This window comes from Alligator mississippiensis, chromosome 9 (assembly GCF_030867095.1).
Source record: "Alligator mississippiensis isolate rAllMis1 chromosome 9, rAllMis1, whole genome shotgun sequence".
NCBI classification, from domain to species: Eukaryota; Metazoa; Chordata; order Crocodylia; family Alligatoridae; genus Alligator; species Alligator mississippiensis.
Genome location: NC_081832.1, coordinates 28,724,535 through 28,741,267, shown reverse-complemented (window position 1 = coordinate 28,741,267; position 16,733 = coordinate 28,724,535). Strand labels below are relative to the sequence as shown.

Sequence of the window (16,733 nt, the reverse complement as noted above, 5' to 3'; positions counted from 1 at the left end):
GAGTGCCAGCCTCTTGCTCCGGGCTCACTGGGCGTACTCCCCGACCCCTGGGCGGGGGAGTCCCGAGCCCAGCTCTCCTCTCCGAGCGGGCCCCAGAGGGAGCGGACCGGGCACCCCAGCCCCCTGTGTAGCGGGGGGACTGCAGACGAGGCTGTCCCGCTCCCTCTCCTCCAGGGGGGCCCGGAGGTCGTCCCAGCGCCTCGGTGCGACTCGGGGGAGCTGGGGTCCCAGCCGGTCTGCAGCTGGGGGCGCCGGGGCGAGGCGGCCGAGTCCCAACAGCACTGTGCACCCGGGACTGAGCTGCAGAGCGGGGCAGGGGCATCCCGGCCCCGCGCCCTCCCCCTCTCGCGCCTGGAACAATAGAGCCGAGAGGAGCCGGCTCTGGGTTATGCTCCCTCCCTCTCCCCGCCCCCTCCCTCCCTCCCCGCCTGCACGCCCGGAGCTAGAGGCAGAGCCGCCGCCGGAGGAGCCGGTTCCATGCCCGCTAGAGCCTCCTGCTGCCGCCGCCTCGTCTCGCAGCTCCGGCATGGACGTTAGGTTTTATTCCTCCGCCCCCACCGCCGTAGGCTCCCTGCCCGGGGCCGACCCCACTTGCCTCGGCCCCCTGGACTATTACCACTGCAACAAGGTAACCGGCTGTGGGAGGGGAGGGAGGGCAGCCCGGGTACGCAGCGGGCCACACGCCCCGGGGCATCCGCAGCCCCCCGGCCCGGCAGAGGCAAACTTCCCGAGCGAGCGCAGCGCTGCCAGGCTGGCGGAGCTGGGGACCTGTCAGCGGCAGCGCCGGGTGGGGCGGGGCGGGCGCCGGGACGCGACAGCTCCCGGGCAACAATGAGGCGGCAGCCGGCGCGCTGCGGTCCCGCGCGGAGTCCGGGCAGGGCTCAGTCCTTGCGCGCAGGGCCTTGGCCGGAGCCCCGCAGCGCGCGCTCCGGTCCCGTGCCGATTCCAGGCGCCCCGAAACCGTGCGGCTCTCGCTGCAGCTCGTTGCCGCTCGAAACGCTGGAAACTTCCCTGTTTGTGGGACAAGAAGTGTTAACCCCGCGGAGGCTGCGTCCTGCGGGAGGGAATTTCAAACCGGGTTTAGGAGACCGCGCAGGCTGCGGGCACATCGGTGGCCTCTGCCAGGCAGCCGGCACCTCACGGAGGGTCGGGGCAGTTCCATGGGACCAGGAGACTTTGTGGGCTTGGCAGTGGGTCAAGTTGAAAAATGTATGGGCTAGGACACAAATGCTTTAGGGTGAGTATGTTATTCTTGTTTGTGTGATTTATTTATTTATTTATATTTCTCTTCCCTGATGTTTCTCCCAAAGGGATTTACATTTTCTTTTCTTTTGGCAAGGCCACACAAACCTCACCCTGGCCTCGTGTTTACCCGCTGAGCTATGGTTATTTGTACACTTGTTTTCATTTTTCTGATCTCTGGCTTTGGGTTGTTGTCCCTCCATTGGAGGGATCTACTTCATGTACTCATCCCCACAATACAATTACTTCTGTTAAATACAGCAGGCAGCCCTGGATTATGTATATTTCACAAGATCTACAGTGCAGCGTGAAAATCTTCCTAACCTAGATTTCTCTGCTTGCTGCTGCTGAATGGAAAAACAGCCTTTTTGTAATGAGGGAGGCATTCACTGGGGAATATTTGAGAGTGCCAGAGGTGTTTTAGGCAATGAGAGGGTAAAGCCATAATATGTTCAGTAGTAAATAGTTCTTTACTGGTGCTACCCGCCATGCGTTTGAGGAAGATAGCACTGTAACCTTTTAGTAACAAAACGGTTTGGAATAAAACCATTTGGAGTATGATTCATTTGGTTAAGTTTGAATGCAGCTGTGTCTAGGTTTCATGGTCCAAAATTCTAACGATTTTATTTTTAAAAGTTAATGTAGGTATTGAAAGTTCTAATATTGCAAAACTATAGTTAGGATGGCCATACATTTTGCTGTTGTAACATGCTGAATCTAACTTTGTGTTTAGAAAATAGAAAAAGAGAAAGAAGCATGGTTTCAGAGAATCGGTGAATTAATTTGATATATTTAAATATGATCTGCATTTGGTTCATTTACATACCTTGACTAGTATGCAACAAACTTAATGATTGATTTTTTTTTAATATGGCTAATTATTCCAAACCCAAAACTGATATAATGGGAAATTATTGTTTTCCAAGCTCCATTTTTATTAGTTGCACTTTGCTTTATTAACATCTGGGTTACTTTATAAAGTACTAAAAATATGACCAGGCCCTTGGGAGAGAAGATATAATCTTTTTATACCTATCGATCAATTGATTGAGATAGATATGTATGTATATGTGTGTGTGTGTAAACACATACACACACACACACACACACACACACACATACATATATATATATATATATATATATATATATATATATACACATATGTATGTGTATATAAAATCCTTACTAGTGTCAATTGCTAAGGTATATGAGAGCTTGAGGTAAAAGAGTCTGTAAACAGACACAGTGGAAAATTGCAGCAGGTCTAAAACTCTACTTATTTTAATTATCTAAAATCTTGCTGCTTTTCCTAGCGTTTGATGTAGAAGATGTTGCTCAGGTAGGGTGTCACATCCTGAGGTCTAATTGGGGTACATGCCATTTTTTCTGTAACTTGGCTGTCATGTTTTCTCTATGACATCTTAAGAGCAAAGAGTGCCTTGCAATGGAAAGTCAAGTCACAACATAAAAGTTAACTTGTACTTCCAAAACCTTTGATGTGAGAATACTTTCAGGCCCATTTTTGTGGAGTTGTCCATGGCTTGAGTCCCTGATATTAGTTCTGTTGTGACTAGTTGGCAGCTACTTGCTGTTAATCGGTTTATGGGGGAAATGCTTGTTTGGTGCAATACACTGAAAGCAGAAAGATCTGGAGGAGATGTTTGCTTCATTTTTCTAATGAATAAAATATGCCAGTTTTTTAATCTTCAAGCTGAAAAGGCTGGATGGGATGTTGCAGAGGAGCATACAAGGTACTGACCACTGCCACCAGGTGCTGCTGTTGGCACTGCTACTGAAGATCTTAAGGAAGGGAGAGTAAGAAGGGAAAATACTAGCCTTTTCCCTGATGTTTAAGAATTTCTTTGTAGTATCAAACACCATTTGCTTAAGTAACATGGGTCAGATTTACTCTTGGTATGAAGCCACTTGAGGCAGGCCAGGAATAAAATTGGTTCAATTTGTTTTAGAGACTAAATGCAGATGCAGTGCAATTAATTTTAATAAAAGATTGACAAAGGGCACAGAGAGGAATGTGCATCATCTAGTACAACCGTGGGATATATTTTAGGAGGACAGAGTGGACACTATCAGTATCTCCTACTCTGTTCAACAGGAAATTCAAGATTGGGTGTGGGCTTCTGCCCTACTCTCCTCTGCAGGTCCATTTTGTTTTGAACGAACACCATGAAAATAAATTACTTATATGGTTTTATTTCTGTGGGAACTTCTTATTTGAGGGGTCCAAGTGAAACCCTTCCTCTTCATGAGATTTTTTTCCCCTTCATTTACAGATTCTATCCCTCATCCATGCCTGTTATTTGTCTAATGCTGGAAATGTGTGAGATGCTGAATAAGATACAAAATAAAGACAGTCACAACAAGCTCCAAAAAGCCCAGACAAAGTTGGATGCAGTGGAAAAATCTGGAGGAGGAGGGTTGTCTTAGAAGAGTTCTCTTGACCATGTTAGGATGGATCTAAATGAGGAGAGCACTGGTACATTGGGGGACCATTCCATCCGCTGCTCCTTTTGCAGTGAGCTGAGACCCAGAAGAGTGGAGGTGGGAAGGAGGCTTGGTTTCTTTCTTCTTCTGCCAGAGACCTTTTTAGTAGTTGAAGTCAGAGAAGCTGTCAGCACTTCACCCAAGAGAATACTACCAAATGTATAATACAGATAAGGAGAAGCTTAAAAATTGAGTTTTAAACTCTTTGCCTTAAAGTTCTTTCCATTTAAGATGGGCTCTTTTTTCAGTAGGCAGAGAAACACCAAGATAGAAAGACATGCACAATGTTACTGTGTATAAATAGCATGAGCTGAGAGCATAATGATAGCTCTGCCTGTGCTATCACTGAGCCAATAGGCACTTTTAATACAGCCAGTGAGCTTGCTGAGGAAACACTCTTTAGCCCAAAGCATCCTGAAATGCTAATGTAATTGTTCTGTGCACTTAGTGAACATGATATTGTTATCATGAGACTTCCAATCTCATTTGTGCACCGCAGTAAGCTTCAATTTCTCCTTCTAGCTACTGAGGTACCTGCCATGCATCAGCATTTCCATTTTAGGAAGAACAAGAACATTTAAAGGTATAATAAAACAGGGGTCATACATTCAGTACTACCTGCAAAAATTTGTGAAGCTGTCCTATAGGGTGTCACAGACAGGGCCTTCTGTTAGCTGTGCAAAGTGATGAATGCTGACTCAAGGGCAAATATAGTAAGATCCCTGTAATCCGGCATGAGTGGAGAATGGGGAGTGCTGGTAGGCTAAAAGTGCCAGTTGCCTGAGGCACAGGGTTTCCGGCTGGGTGCGGAACAGGGGCAGGGGAGGGGGTGGTAGCAGCTGCATGCAGAGCAGTGGCAGGACAGAGTGGTGGGTGGTGGTGACAGCGGCCGCCGCATGCGAGCTTTCCCCCTTGTCCCCCCACACAGCAGGAGGCAACATGGTGTGGTGCGGCACTGTTTGTGTTCTGCCGCTTTAGGTGCAGCGCCAAAATTCCGGTTAATAAGGTATTCCGGTTGATGAAGTACCAGATAACAGAGATTTTACTGTACCGACACTTGTCCATGGCACCTTTCCTTCCCAAACAGTGGAAGGCGAATGATTAGTGGATCTACAGGTGTCTCCCTATCCAGGGTCTTTTATTGATGCTCATTACTATAGAGAGAGGTAGTTGGCTGTATTAGTCTGAAGTTAGGGAAAAGGCAGGGTAGATTTTCACTTTATAGACTAAATCAGAGATGCCTAAACTTTGTAAGCAGCACTATATTTAATCAGATATTAGCATATTATGAAGGAAGCTGCCCTTTATGTAAACTTAGACATTTCTGATTTAGTTAGTCTATAGGGTACAAATCTACCCTGTCTTCTCCTCATTACTGTTTTCTTTGAGGGCCAGATTCCAAAAAGAACTGAGATGCCAAAAAGGCAAGAACCCATAACTTTTTGAGCCTGTCTCCCAGAGTAGAATCGAGGATGCTGAAGGAGGCAGGTGGACTCCCTATATACTGGGCGTGTCTACCTGAGACGCTTAATGTCCAGTGGGCTAATTCTACTGCGTATTAGTGTGTCAAAGCAAAAGCCATGCTAATGTGCTAATGTGCAGTAGAATGAGTCTACTGATCATTAAGCATCATGAAAAGACCATGTTCCTTTGCTACTGTGCATGACATTTAGTTAGTACCTCATATTAGAGGTACTAAATTTAATGCACAATAGCAATGGCCCATTGATGCACATGTAGATGTGCCCAGTATATAGGGAGAATTCGGCATCTCAGTACATGATCCACAAGAATCAGCCTGATGAGCAGGGAGCCAATAAAAATCAGCCCACTCTGCTGCCTAAATGTATCTGAGAGAGGAAACACTGAGTGCATCTACACATGCTATTAGTGTGACACAATAAACTCTGATGCAGTTCATGGTAGAGTTTATTGCTCCCGGGTGCTGCGTTTACATGTGTACCCAAGACCCCAGCACGCTGAGCTGGGTTAAACCACCCCCAGCTGGTAGAGGGCCCGGGGTGGAGGGGTGGTCGGCCTGCCAGCCTGGGGCTGCTCTGACCCAGCTCACTGTGCTGCAGAGGGGCTGGCTGGGGCACAAGGGTGCTTCACCTGTGTCTCCAGCCACCCCTGTCAGAATTGACATGAGCATTGCAGTGCACTAAACACTGCCATAGCATAGTACTTGTGTTTACAAGTACTAACCTATAGTGGTGCTTATTAGTTTACTGTGCCCTAAGAGGGGCGCATGTCTAGATGCTGAGAGTTTACTGCAGAGCTAATTAGTCAGCTCTGCAGTGAATGTTTCCTGTAGATACAGCCACTGATTCTTAAATCCCACTTCCAAGAACCTAATTTCTTTTAGATGCCAGAGTTCTGAGCCCTCTGCTGAGTGTAGGAGCCCTCTCCTATGCCCTTTCTTTGAAGTATCAAGTGGATTACACTGTTTCCTTTTAGGACATGGGAAGAGAAAGGTAGTGTTGGTGCCTATGTCTATGATGTAGCATAGCTGCGATACCACCAGGATGTGGGTAAACCAGATTTAGTACCCTCCTTTACTTGCTGGAATTCAAGCCTGCATTTCCACCTGCCTGGAGTGTTTGCAACCCCCATGATGTTGCCTATTCTTGGTGGGTGCACATCTTCACTCCTGCTGGAGTTTTTCCCTTCTGTAGAAAAAAGTTTAAGACTCAGTGGATCAGAGAGACAGAGCACAAGACCAACCTGATTCCCTGGACAAATAGTGGGGTTGTTCATGAGGTAGAATGGGAGGGAACAGTGTCTCCTGCTGGACTGTTTTTGAATATCAGCCAGCAACTGTTTCAACTAAAACAGAAACAGTGCTGAAGAACAAGGACTAGAATCAAGGTCTCTGCACTTTGAGATGAGTATCATAACTGCTAAGCTACAGTCCAACCCCCCTTGGCTCTCTGTTTCTTTGAATCTTGAATTCTTTTCTTCACAGTGGCCCACCTTCAGCAGAAGCAGTCCAAACTTCCCTCTGAATAGTATATAGTCTGGTTGTTAGAGTGCCTTTCTTAGGAAGCTGGTGATAATGAGATTCAAACTCACAGGCAGAGGAGGTGCTTTGGAGTGTCTCATTTCCTGGGCGAGTACTCTGAGCACTACACTATTATGTAATGGTGGTTCCTCCTATGACTGCTTTTTTAAAGAAGCTGGTTGCCGTGGCATTTTGTAAAGAGCATGATCTGTTGGTGCATGTTAGGCAAATTCTGACAGCCTGTACTACCAGATTTACTCAAGTATAAGACGAGGTTTTTTTCCCCCTCATTGGGAAAATGCTGTTTATCATTAAACTGATGCCAGAAGCAGCATGTGCTCAATAAAAGAAATCAACTATAAAGTTGATTTAAAGGCAGCCAACAACTGAACAAGACTATAAGGCTAGGGACAGACATTCAAAAAGCCTGAGCCTGAATTGATTCAATCTTTGCATATTAGTCTAACCTGACTAGGCTGAACTGGTTTGAAATTGGAGAGACATTGTCTCTGGACTGAAAAAATGTAGGCACATGCCTGCAGTGGCTCAGGCTGGAAGCTGGGGGGTGCTAGAGCAGCCCTCCCTTTCCTTCTGCAGGGAGCTGAGTTTAGGGGGGTGTGGTCAGGCCCCCACAGGGTGCTCTCATTAAGATCTGCCTGCGTGGTCCCAAACATTTCCCCTCTGGCTACTCAAGTGGTGGGGTGCCTCAGTGCTAGCCCTCGGCTAGCACTCTGAGGCAAGGAGGGGGCGGGGTACAGTATATGCATGTGTTGATGATATGGAGCTTTTCAATGTCCTTCCCTACTTTGTCATATTGTCTGCAGCAAACTGATGAGGGAGCAAGCCAGGGAGGTTGGGGGTGGGGCTGGTAATAGTTTTCATCACCTGATTAGCAAAGCAATAACCTCTTCAAACTTCTTAAACGGCTTACTGGCTGACCTCTTGATTAGCACCAAAAGCCCTAAGCAGTCACTGTTCTGTCTGCCTGCCCCAGTGAAATTGGAGAAACACACACGGACACTTCTCGGCATGACCCCAGCACTTTTTTCCTGTCACTGGCAGGAGGTTAGACTCGATGATCCATTGAGGTCCCTTCCGACCCTAGCATGTGTGAATCTATGAATAAACTGGTTTGACCCAAATCAGTTAAGTCTGATATTACATTCAACCAGGTTTATCTCAAACTGGTTTCAGCCATTTTCAAACTGGTTTATGTGCACTGAACATCTGTTCTGTTACAGGTTTAAACCAGTTTCTGATCACTTAAACTAGTTTATGTGTAATGTCTGTCCCTAGCCTAAAAGACAAGGCCCATGTGGCGGGGCACTTTTGGTGCCTGTCATTTTAAGGGTCTTGAGCAGGCTGTGGAGCAGATGGCAAGTGTCATTAGGTGCAATTAGGCGTTCACATGACTGCAAGGGGACCCCTGGATTGGATGAGGGCTGGGCAGCCAGGGTATAAACCTAGGCCCTAGGAGCTGAGCCAGGAGTTACATGTGGGCTAGGGACAGACATTCAAAAAGCCTGGGCCAGAATTGATATAACCTTTGCAGGTTAGTCTAACCTGGCTAGGCTGAACTGGTTTGCAAGTGCACAGACATTCCCTCTGGACTGAGAAATTATGAGCATGTCCCTGAAGTGGCTCAGGCTAGAAGCCGGGGGGTACTAGAGCAGCCCTTCTACCCTTCTATAGTGCTGAGCTGAGTGGGGGTGTGACCAGGCCCTGGCAGGACACTTTGATTAGGGGGGGGTCCGTTCCCCCTCTCCCCCTTCTTGCTTCTCCTGACCAGCGAGGGAGCCAGCAGGGAGTTGATAACACAGCATTTAGCACCCCAGCAAGAAAATAAAAGCCCTTCTTATTAGTTCAAACTCTTCTTAAACAACTTTTTCCAAGGAAGGAATGGAGGGACATTACTAGCTGATCTGTTGATTAGCTCCAAAAAGCCCTAAGCAGACACTGTCCTGTCTGTCTTTGTCCTGTCTGCCTCACACAGACACCTCTGAGCATTAGCTAGCGTACCACATGCTGGCTACAGTCTGTGTTTTGGGAGCTGGATGGTGAGGAATCCCTGCCTAGGCAGGGAGTGGTGGAGAAGTTGGGACAGGGGGAAGCCAGGCAGACACTGCTATGCCTGCAGTCTCTGCTGGAGCTCCAGCTAGGTTGCAGAGGGGTGGGGCCAGTTCTCCTCTGGAGCAAACAGCTCAGCCCAGGGCTGCAAAGCATCTGGGATGCTGGGGGACTATGATTTAAGTTAAACCAGGAAGGGGACATTGCATAAACCGGTTTTATCCAAATCAGTTAAGTCTGATAATACATTCAACCAGGTTTATCTCAAACTGGTTTCAGCCATTTTCAAACTAGTTTATGTGCATGGGACATCTGTTCTGTTACAGGTTTAAAACAGTTTCTCATCACTTAAACTGGTTTATGTGTAATGTCTGTCCCTACCCTTAGGAGCCAGTAGAGCAATATTGCACAGCCTGAGGAGACAGCTCCTGGAACATCTAAAGGTCAGGGTAGGAACTATGGGGATGGAGGTGGTTGTCTCTGGTCCTGGGTAGGACCTGAAACTGCACCCTGCTGGAGTTGGATGGGGTGGTGGGGCTGCCTGTGGCAAGGCAGTCTCCAGGAAATGCCACACCTGTGTCTCCCCATTGAAAAGCGAGGATGGGGTGCCATAAAGCCTCAGCCCCTGCTGTCTTGTGGGTATCCTGTGGAGGAGAAAGGCTAGGGGAGCTCACACTGACAGAAAAGCACAGGGCTCAGAGCCACTGAGTGAGGCCTGAAGCAGGGTCCACACCCATTGAGTGGGACCTGAGGTCCAAGGGGCATAAGGCCCAGGAGCCCAGTGAGGGGACAGAGTGGTGACCCCAGTGAGGGGGTGGAGAAGCCAAAGCATATCTGAAGACACCTGAGGCCATATCAAGTGGAGGCTAAGGGGCTGGGGGAGTTGGAAGTGATTTTAGATGCCATCTGCAAGCCATGAGACAGTATAAGAGGAGGTTTGGAGCTGTGTATTTCACCCTTGGCATCAGGGCAACCAAATGGGCAGCCTCCCACATATAAACACCTATTTTTTGGAAACATCAAAGGTGTGGCAAGCAAGGCAGGATGGACTGCCCTAAACAGGTGGGTGGGCTGATGTCGTGACCGGTTTCAAGGCAGCTCCCTGTCACTGATCATATTAGTCAAACATAGTAATGAGAACCTACCAGAAGGTTAGATTAGTGTAGCCCATCTGAATAAGATATAGGGTATTGGCCATTGAGTTCAGTCCCCCTCATTTCCGACTCTTTTTCCAGTCATGGAACATACTGCATTGTATGTATTTCAATTTGATCTTCACTCCCACAGCTGACGTGTGCCTTTCTTTCCAATTATTCCTGTTTCTTCACCAGCCATAAACGTCTGGCAAACATCACCAAATGGGTTCCCAAAACATTCACCCAGAATCACTGGCAATGCATAGGGGGTGCAAGCAGGTGCACATGCACCCCCTGAGATTGTGGTGCACTCCCTGAGAGAAGCGCTGCCAATGCTGCTGGCAGTACCTGTGGGCAGTCGCCGCTTGCCACTGCCCCCCCACCGCCGGCGGTGTCTGTGGGTGGTCGCTAAGCATCGGTTGGTGCTTGCCACCCCCTCCCCACTGCCAACACCGCTGCTCCACCGGGAGCTCCACACTTGCTACCACCATGCCCTTGCCAGTGCCGCCACCTGCGGGTGGTCGCTGTGCCCCGTCAGTCTTCAGGGGCACACATCGTTTATGCCCAGAATTCCTCTGTTGGCCCCTCTCTCAGCCTGTCACATATGATTAGTGTGGCCCTGCTTTGAGGTAGAGCTGGATCAGGGTGCTGTGTGCCTCATCTGCATATACATTTTTGGAGGATCCTGGGACTCATGACAAGAACGCCTGGTTCCAGGCATGAATGGGGGCTAATTAGCACATGGATCCTGTGTGGGGGGTATCTAGAGTACACACACATATTAAGCACTGCTGAGCTGTGGGGTCACTGTAGCTTGATTTGGGGGTCAGCTCAATGAACTATTTGTTAAATCATGAGCCTTTTGGCTTTGGAATAACATCATGCAGACTTAATGCTTTAGATAAGTAGGTACGAAAGTGTTCGTGTTTATGGCATACTTATGCTAAAACTTGCAGCAGTTTCAGAAAAGTTAAAGTCTATCAATTCTGGATGAACTAAGTCTATGGGTACTCATAGTAATCTGCATGTATGCTTATTTCATTGTTGCTGTTTTTAAATTTGCTCCTCATGTCTATGTGTTTAGAGAGTACAGGATCTGAAAATAAGGGGAGGGGGGAAGGGACCACAGAAGGAAGAAGTTGCAGGGGGCAGAGGGCAAGAATGCCTCCTGATCCCCTGAAAAATTATAACAAATCTATACATTTTCCATATTATAGAATCTAATGGGGGGGGAGGGGCGGTCATCTTATATTTGAGTAAACACAGTAAATTAAGTCCTTCTGGGACCTAGGAAGTGGAATGCACACTGTCCTTGGCCCCCTTTGCGCCCCAGTGAACCCTTAGTGAAAATGTGCATTATGTTGGCTGAAATATTAGTCTGCGATTGACTCATCCAGATACTTAAATTAGGTAGTATACAATGTAAGGATCCAGCAAAACTGCCAGTAATGGAGTAAAATAGTGGTAAGAGTGATGGATTAGGATTACTTTTTGTTTTAGAGGCTGCATGTGGTAGTGTAATTTGTAATGTACTGCATGTATTGATGGACTGCCTATGTCTTGCTCTCCTATCCATAGAAGTAAATTGGATAATGAATTAATGTTTTTTGCTTTTCCTGCATAAACAAAGTTACATACAGATCTTTCTGTGGGCATTTAAAAAGTTCTTAATAAATTTTCAGGCATTCTGATCATAATTTCTGCATACAATCCAAAGTACTCACTTAAGGATATCATTGTAGTGTCTAATTCAAATTACATTTCAGTCACTTGTAGAGAGAGATTCTCTCTGAAACATGAGGTGCATATTCTGTCCTTAGTTTATATCCTCCCATTTTTAATGGGAATGATGTGCACATATCAAGGGAAGTCTGTAAACCCCTCAACATTACTAACATCTTTGGAAATCAAAAGCATGATCAAAATCTAGGCTATAAGCCTTCCTAATAGAGCTCTATTACTTTTTCACTTTAGATACATGGTAACTTCCTTGCATTCTCAGTTTATCAAATGGATAAAATTTATTTTACTAATGCACTTGCATAAAGTATAGACAATTAAAATCCACTAGTCATGAGAGAGGTATTAATTTGTATGAAAGTTTTCTTCTTTTTTTTAGAGCTAATCACAAATTGAATATGACCTACTAGCATAAAACAGGGTCAATCTTATGAATACATTTTTATGGAACATTCTATTTTGTTTTGACTTTTACTGTACATTGTAAATTGTAGTGATAAACAGTGTTTTATTGCTTTGCCGTGCTGGAAGATAAAATATTTTCTTTTCCATTTTACTTTCTAAGCCAATTTTGCTTTGAAGAAACATAAATCTTTCTTTTGGGATTGGGGAGGGAGGCGGAGAGAGAGAGAGAGAGAGAGAGAGAGAGAGAGAGAGAGAGAGAGAAGGAGTGAGGGAGGGATTGAAAAGGAAAATGGAATGGGAAACAAAATGCGCAGTAAAATTTTAATTTTAGGGCCTGTATTACTCTCATTGATGCAGGGAACTCCTGTTGATAACAAACGTTGAATAATGCCCTGAAGGTGAGCAAGAACTGAGTCTTAGAAAATCTTTAAGTCACTCAATGGGCCATCTCTGCTTCCTAAAGCATATTCTTTGATGGTGTATGCATTCTGTCTGCATAGTAGAAAGTGTTTGAAGCTCCATTTTGCCTTGGGCTTTATTAAATCAGAGATTCAAATAATGAATGCTCATCCATTCATAGAAAGTGTTGTCCTGGCTATATGTGCAGAGAAGAAGCTTTATTCAGTAGGTTTTGGAATAATAGAGGTATTTTGAAGACTAGCCTGATTTATATAACAATGTGGTTGTAAAGGTCAGTTTTGACTAATTTCCTTAAAGGCCTAATCTACAAAAGTTCTTTGCACATGTGGTGAATAAGTTGGTAGTGTGAAGATAATGGATCAAAATCTTTCAAGTTTCTTTAACTTATTTATAATGCTTCATACTGACTATGAACATCTTCCTTTGAAATCACTGGGCTGGAGCTGTATTATACTGCTTTAAATGTAGCATAACTCCACTGTCCTCCATAAAATTAGTTTTCACTGACAGGGGTGTAACAGAGATCAGGATTTGTTTAGTTCATTGACACTCTAAAAAGCATTACTGGTGACAAACTCTATTTTAGTTCATATTTATAATGGAGAAGCTATATAGTGGTTTTAAATGTATAGTGCACACATTATTTCTGTTTGAGGGATTATTATATTATTAATGCAGAAAACACCTGTGACCCATGAAATGCTCTTTATTCCTGTTCTTTTAGTGTCCTACTTTTTCTGCCTGTTTTAAAAATTGACTATAGATAAAGTAGGGTTGCTTTCTTTTCAGGGGTATTTCTGCAATGGTAAAGAATCCCTGTTCCCTCTGTTTCATTATTAATATGTATATAATGGATGGGTCACTCCAGATCTATATACAGATATTTAAGCAGCAGCAGTTTGGAATTAATTTTTCCCAGTTACCTTCATGTTCTTTATGTTCTTTATGAATTGAGATCTAAATGTTTTTACCATAACTTGGATTATATCTTTCAGTATAAATGAAGCATATAATTGTGTTTTCCTAACAGCTCTACATTAAAAATAAATTATTATGCTGCTAATGTGTTTTCCTAGACAATTTTCCATCCAGTGACTATCAGGCTTCTGTTTTTACCTGCTGTGTACAACATTTTCTCTGTCTTCTTTCTGTTCTATTTTGCATTTCTAAAGTATGGGTAAAATGGGGCCATGATTCCAGTTCTGCTAGCGTTGACTCCTAAGTGGATGTTGGAGCTCTGACGTTCCATTCCTGTGATTTTACATACACCTTTTTATATAATTAAGGCTTATATTTTAGGATGCATAATTTGTTTTCTGTAAGGAGGGGGAATCCCTATAACACGACTTAACGGAGACAAGCAATAATCAACTCACTGTAAAGAAGATGTGATTGAAAGTGGTATTAAATCATTTATTTGCTTCACTTATATGACTAGATTTAAATATTTTAATCATGTGTATCCCTCTTTTTGTTGTTTCTTTCTGGCATTTTTGTTGGGATGGATGCCATTTCAACTTTGAAAAATGGAATTGGTGGCTGCTTAGCCTGAAAGCTGAGTCTTTGCATTACGCCATCCTCTGTTGTATCTTTTGCATAGATTGGTTGACCTCTGTAGATATAATTAAATCTCTTATTGTATACTGTGTGATTTCAGTTCAGTTCTATAGCATATGAATCTATTAGGCAAGTGTTAATTTAGGGTCATTGTTATTGTGGAAAGATTATTTGAAAATTAGTTTGTACTGGTTATTGTGAGCTGTTTCTGAGGAGTCTTATCTGAGGAAACCAGGTGACTTTTCGTCTGAGGCAGCTTCTTGACCGCTAATTATAGAATGGGTACAAGAAAGCTGGATTGTGTGAATGTATAATGTAAAATGTAGATATTTTGTATTACCTTAAAAATTCAGTTTCTCGCTCTCGGTGATAAGATTGTTTGGAGTTCATAAGGATCTGATAACCTCTGAAGATCAAGCAAATTAAAGTGGAAAAATCAGGTCAGGTTCTTAGTAGGTGTAACTCACTGTCAGTGGAACATTGTTCATGTACACAAGATGAGGATCTGGCCCCCTCAACTTCTGAGAGACAACCGTATGACCGTCTCATGTACTTGCATCACTTCTACTCCATTAGAGGCATTACTCTTGCACAAATGGCTATGGTACTTAATGTTACTAAATTCATATCTGTGCTACTTTTGTGTTTTGGGGAAACAAAAATATTCCAAAATTCCAATATAGGGCACACTTTTGGCCCTGTGTACATGTCTACTGCTTACATCAGGTAAAAAGTCAGCGCTGGTGAAATGTCATTGCATATATCAGGGTTGGATATAAATCCATAGATCTCAATGGAAGTTGCACATATGTATGTGAAAGGAAATTTCTGTCCCACTTTTTATGGCCTCAAGCTTTCAGGAGGCGGCAAGCACTTTTTAATCCTATTAAATATATCACTTCAACACAGTCTTTCTTCCTACAAAATACACAAAATTGTCTGATTCACAGTTTCTGTTTGGATTGCTCAAGGAGTCTTTGTCTCCTAACTTTCATGGTCTGTCCTTGTTCACAAAGATGAATCTCTCCTTTTTCTCTCTTCTCTAATTACCTTTTTCTGACTTGGCTGTCAAAGCTCAGCTCTTCTATACCTTTGTGTTCCAGATCCCTGTGCTGTAAGAATTGGGAGTTGTGGATTTTACCCCTGGCCCTGCCATTTACTTGTTACACGACCTTAGCACATCTTGTAGGCCAATGTGTTTAGAAGTAATAAACGACTTTTTATTGCCTCAGTTTTTTGGTTGCCCAGTCTCAGATACCATCATGAGGCTGGATTAGCAGGGAGTGCTAAGTATCTGGTTTTAGAAAATCGGAGTTTTTTTCAAAGCTTCAGTATGAACATCATAGAAGCTGAGGGTCTTGAAATGGCTAGTCATTGATGAAAATCTCAGCCTTGTGTCTCTGCTTTTCTGACTGTAAAATGGAAAGAGTATTTCCCTTCCTCACAGCCCTCTGAAGTTAAGAGTTTGGGAAGTCCTTTAAAAGTCTTTAAAGTAGAGTAAAGCATTATCATTTGGTACTAACCCCTCTTTTAATCACCTTTTAAGGCTTGTTCTTTTAATCTTCACTCTCTCTTTTATGTCTCCTAGATCCTGACTTATTACCTGTTTCTTCTACTTTCTCTTTTTCTGTAGAAACCACCTACTTCTATTCAGCAGCAACATACACCCACACTGACCCAACAGTTGAGTTTCATTCCAGCTAGCATTAACCCAAAGAAAGTAGGAGGTATAACATGGGATATTTATCACACTTTTAAGAAGAATCGGAGCCATTTAATAACTCAGCCTTCCAAAATTTTAAACGAGTAAATGTGTAGATGATGGTGTTGAAAATATGCTGTGAACACTTTACTTCCAGGTCACCTGTTCAAATCCAGATCAGGCTGCTACTTACTGAAAACTGTTCCTGTTTCTTGTATTCCCGTTAACTAGCCTGAAAAGAGTTAGTGGGCCTCAATCCAGTCCTCAGCAAATTGGTATGTGTACTACCACTATTGGTCTTAATTTGGCAACCTTTATGGCTGTCTCAGTGGAAGGGCTAAGGGCTGACTGAACTGTTCACAGCTTGAACTACCCTCTTTCCACGAAATATGGTCCCTTCAGATCAACGATTAACCTGACTTTATTGTTGCCTTGGCCCCACCTTTATTTGTCCAATTAACTAAATGTTACATTTTATGTAATCCTAGATTGTGCAGACTCAGTGCCTGGATCTTTGACTGGTGGGCTTTAGACACTACACCAGTACAAATAAATAAGGGGTGAGGTTCGCTGGTGAGTCAGGGTTTGTGTGTGTGTGTGTGTGTGTGTGTGTGACTTGTGTTGTTATTACCTGTGCTGAACCTGTTGTCTGCATAGATATTCTCAGGTCCAGAGCTATCAGTCTAGCATGATTTGCCAGCACTTGATTAACAGACTTCACCTTTTTTATTTTTTTACATGAAATCACCACTCTTAACTTATAGATAAAATGTTTCTCTGTCAAAAGTAAAATAATAGAGCAATATGAAGTGATTCCGTTCTTTTGCTGACATTGAATTTAAGGTGAGCCATTTTAACACAGCCAGTTTGGAATAAAAGAGTGATTTCATAGCATGTTTCATAGACTATCCCATGCGCAACTGAATTTGAAGGCCTATTGTCTAAAGGGGACAGGGTA

General features: G+C 44.1%; 1 protein-coding gene across 4 annotated transcripts in view; it reads left to right on the top strand.

Annotated features, from left to right (window-relative positions):
- Positions 1-424: 424 nt before the first annotated feature.
- TOX2 (TOX high mobility group box family member 2) overlaps positions 425-16,733 on the top strand; it is a 397,444-nt gene continuing 381,135 nt past the window's right edge. For 2 of the 4 annotated variants that reach the window (XM_059733260.1, XM_019490298.2), the window contains exon 1: positions 425-628. In XM_059733260.1, coding sequence (XP_059589243.1) covers positions 527-628 — 102 coding nt within the window. In that variant the 5' untranslated portion in view covers positions 425-526. Of the gene's footprint in view, positions 629-860; positions 1,238-16,733 lie in introns of those variants that run through there. The other 2 variants (XM_006258112.3, XM_059733261.1) reach the window with 2 other exon arrangements.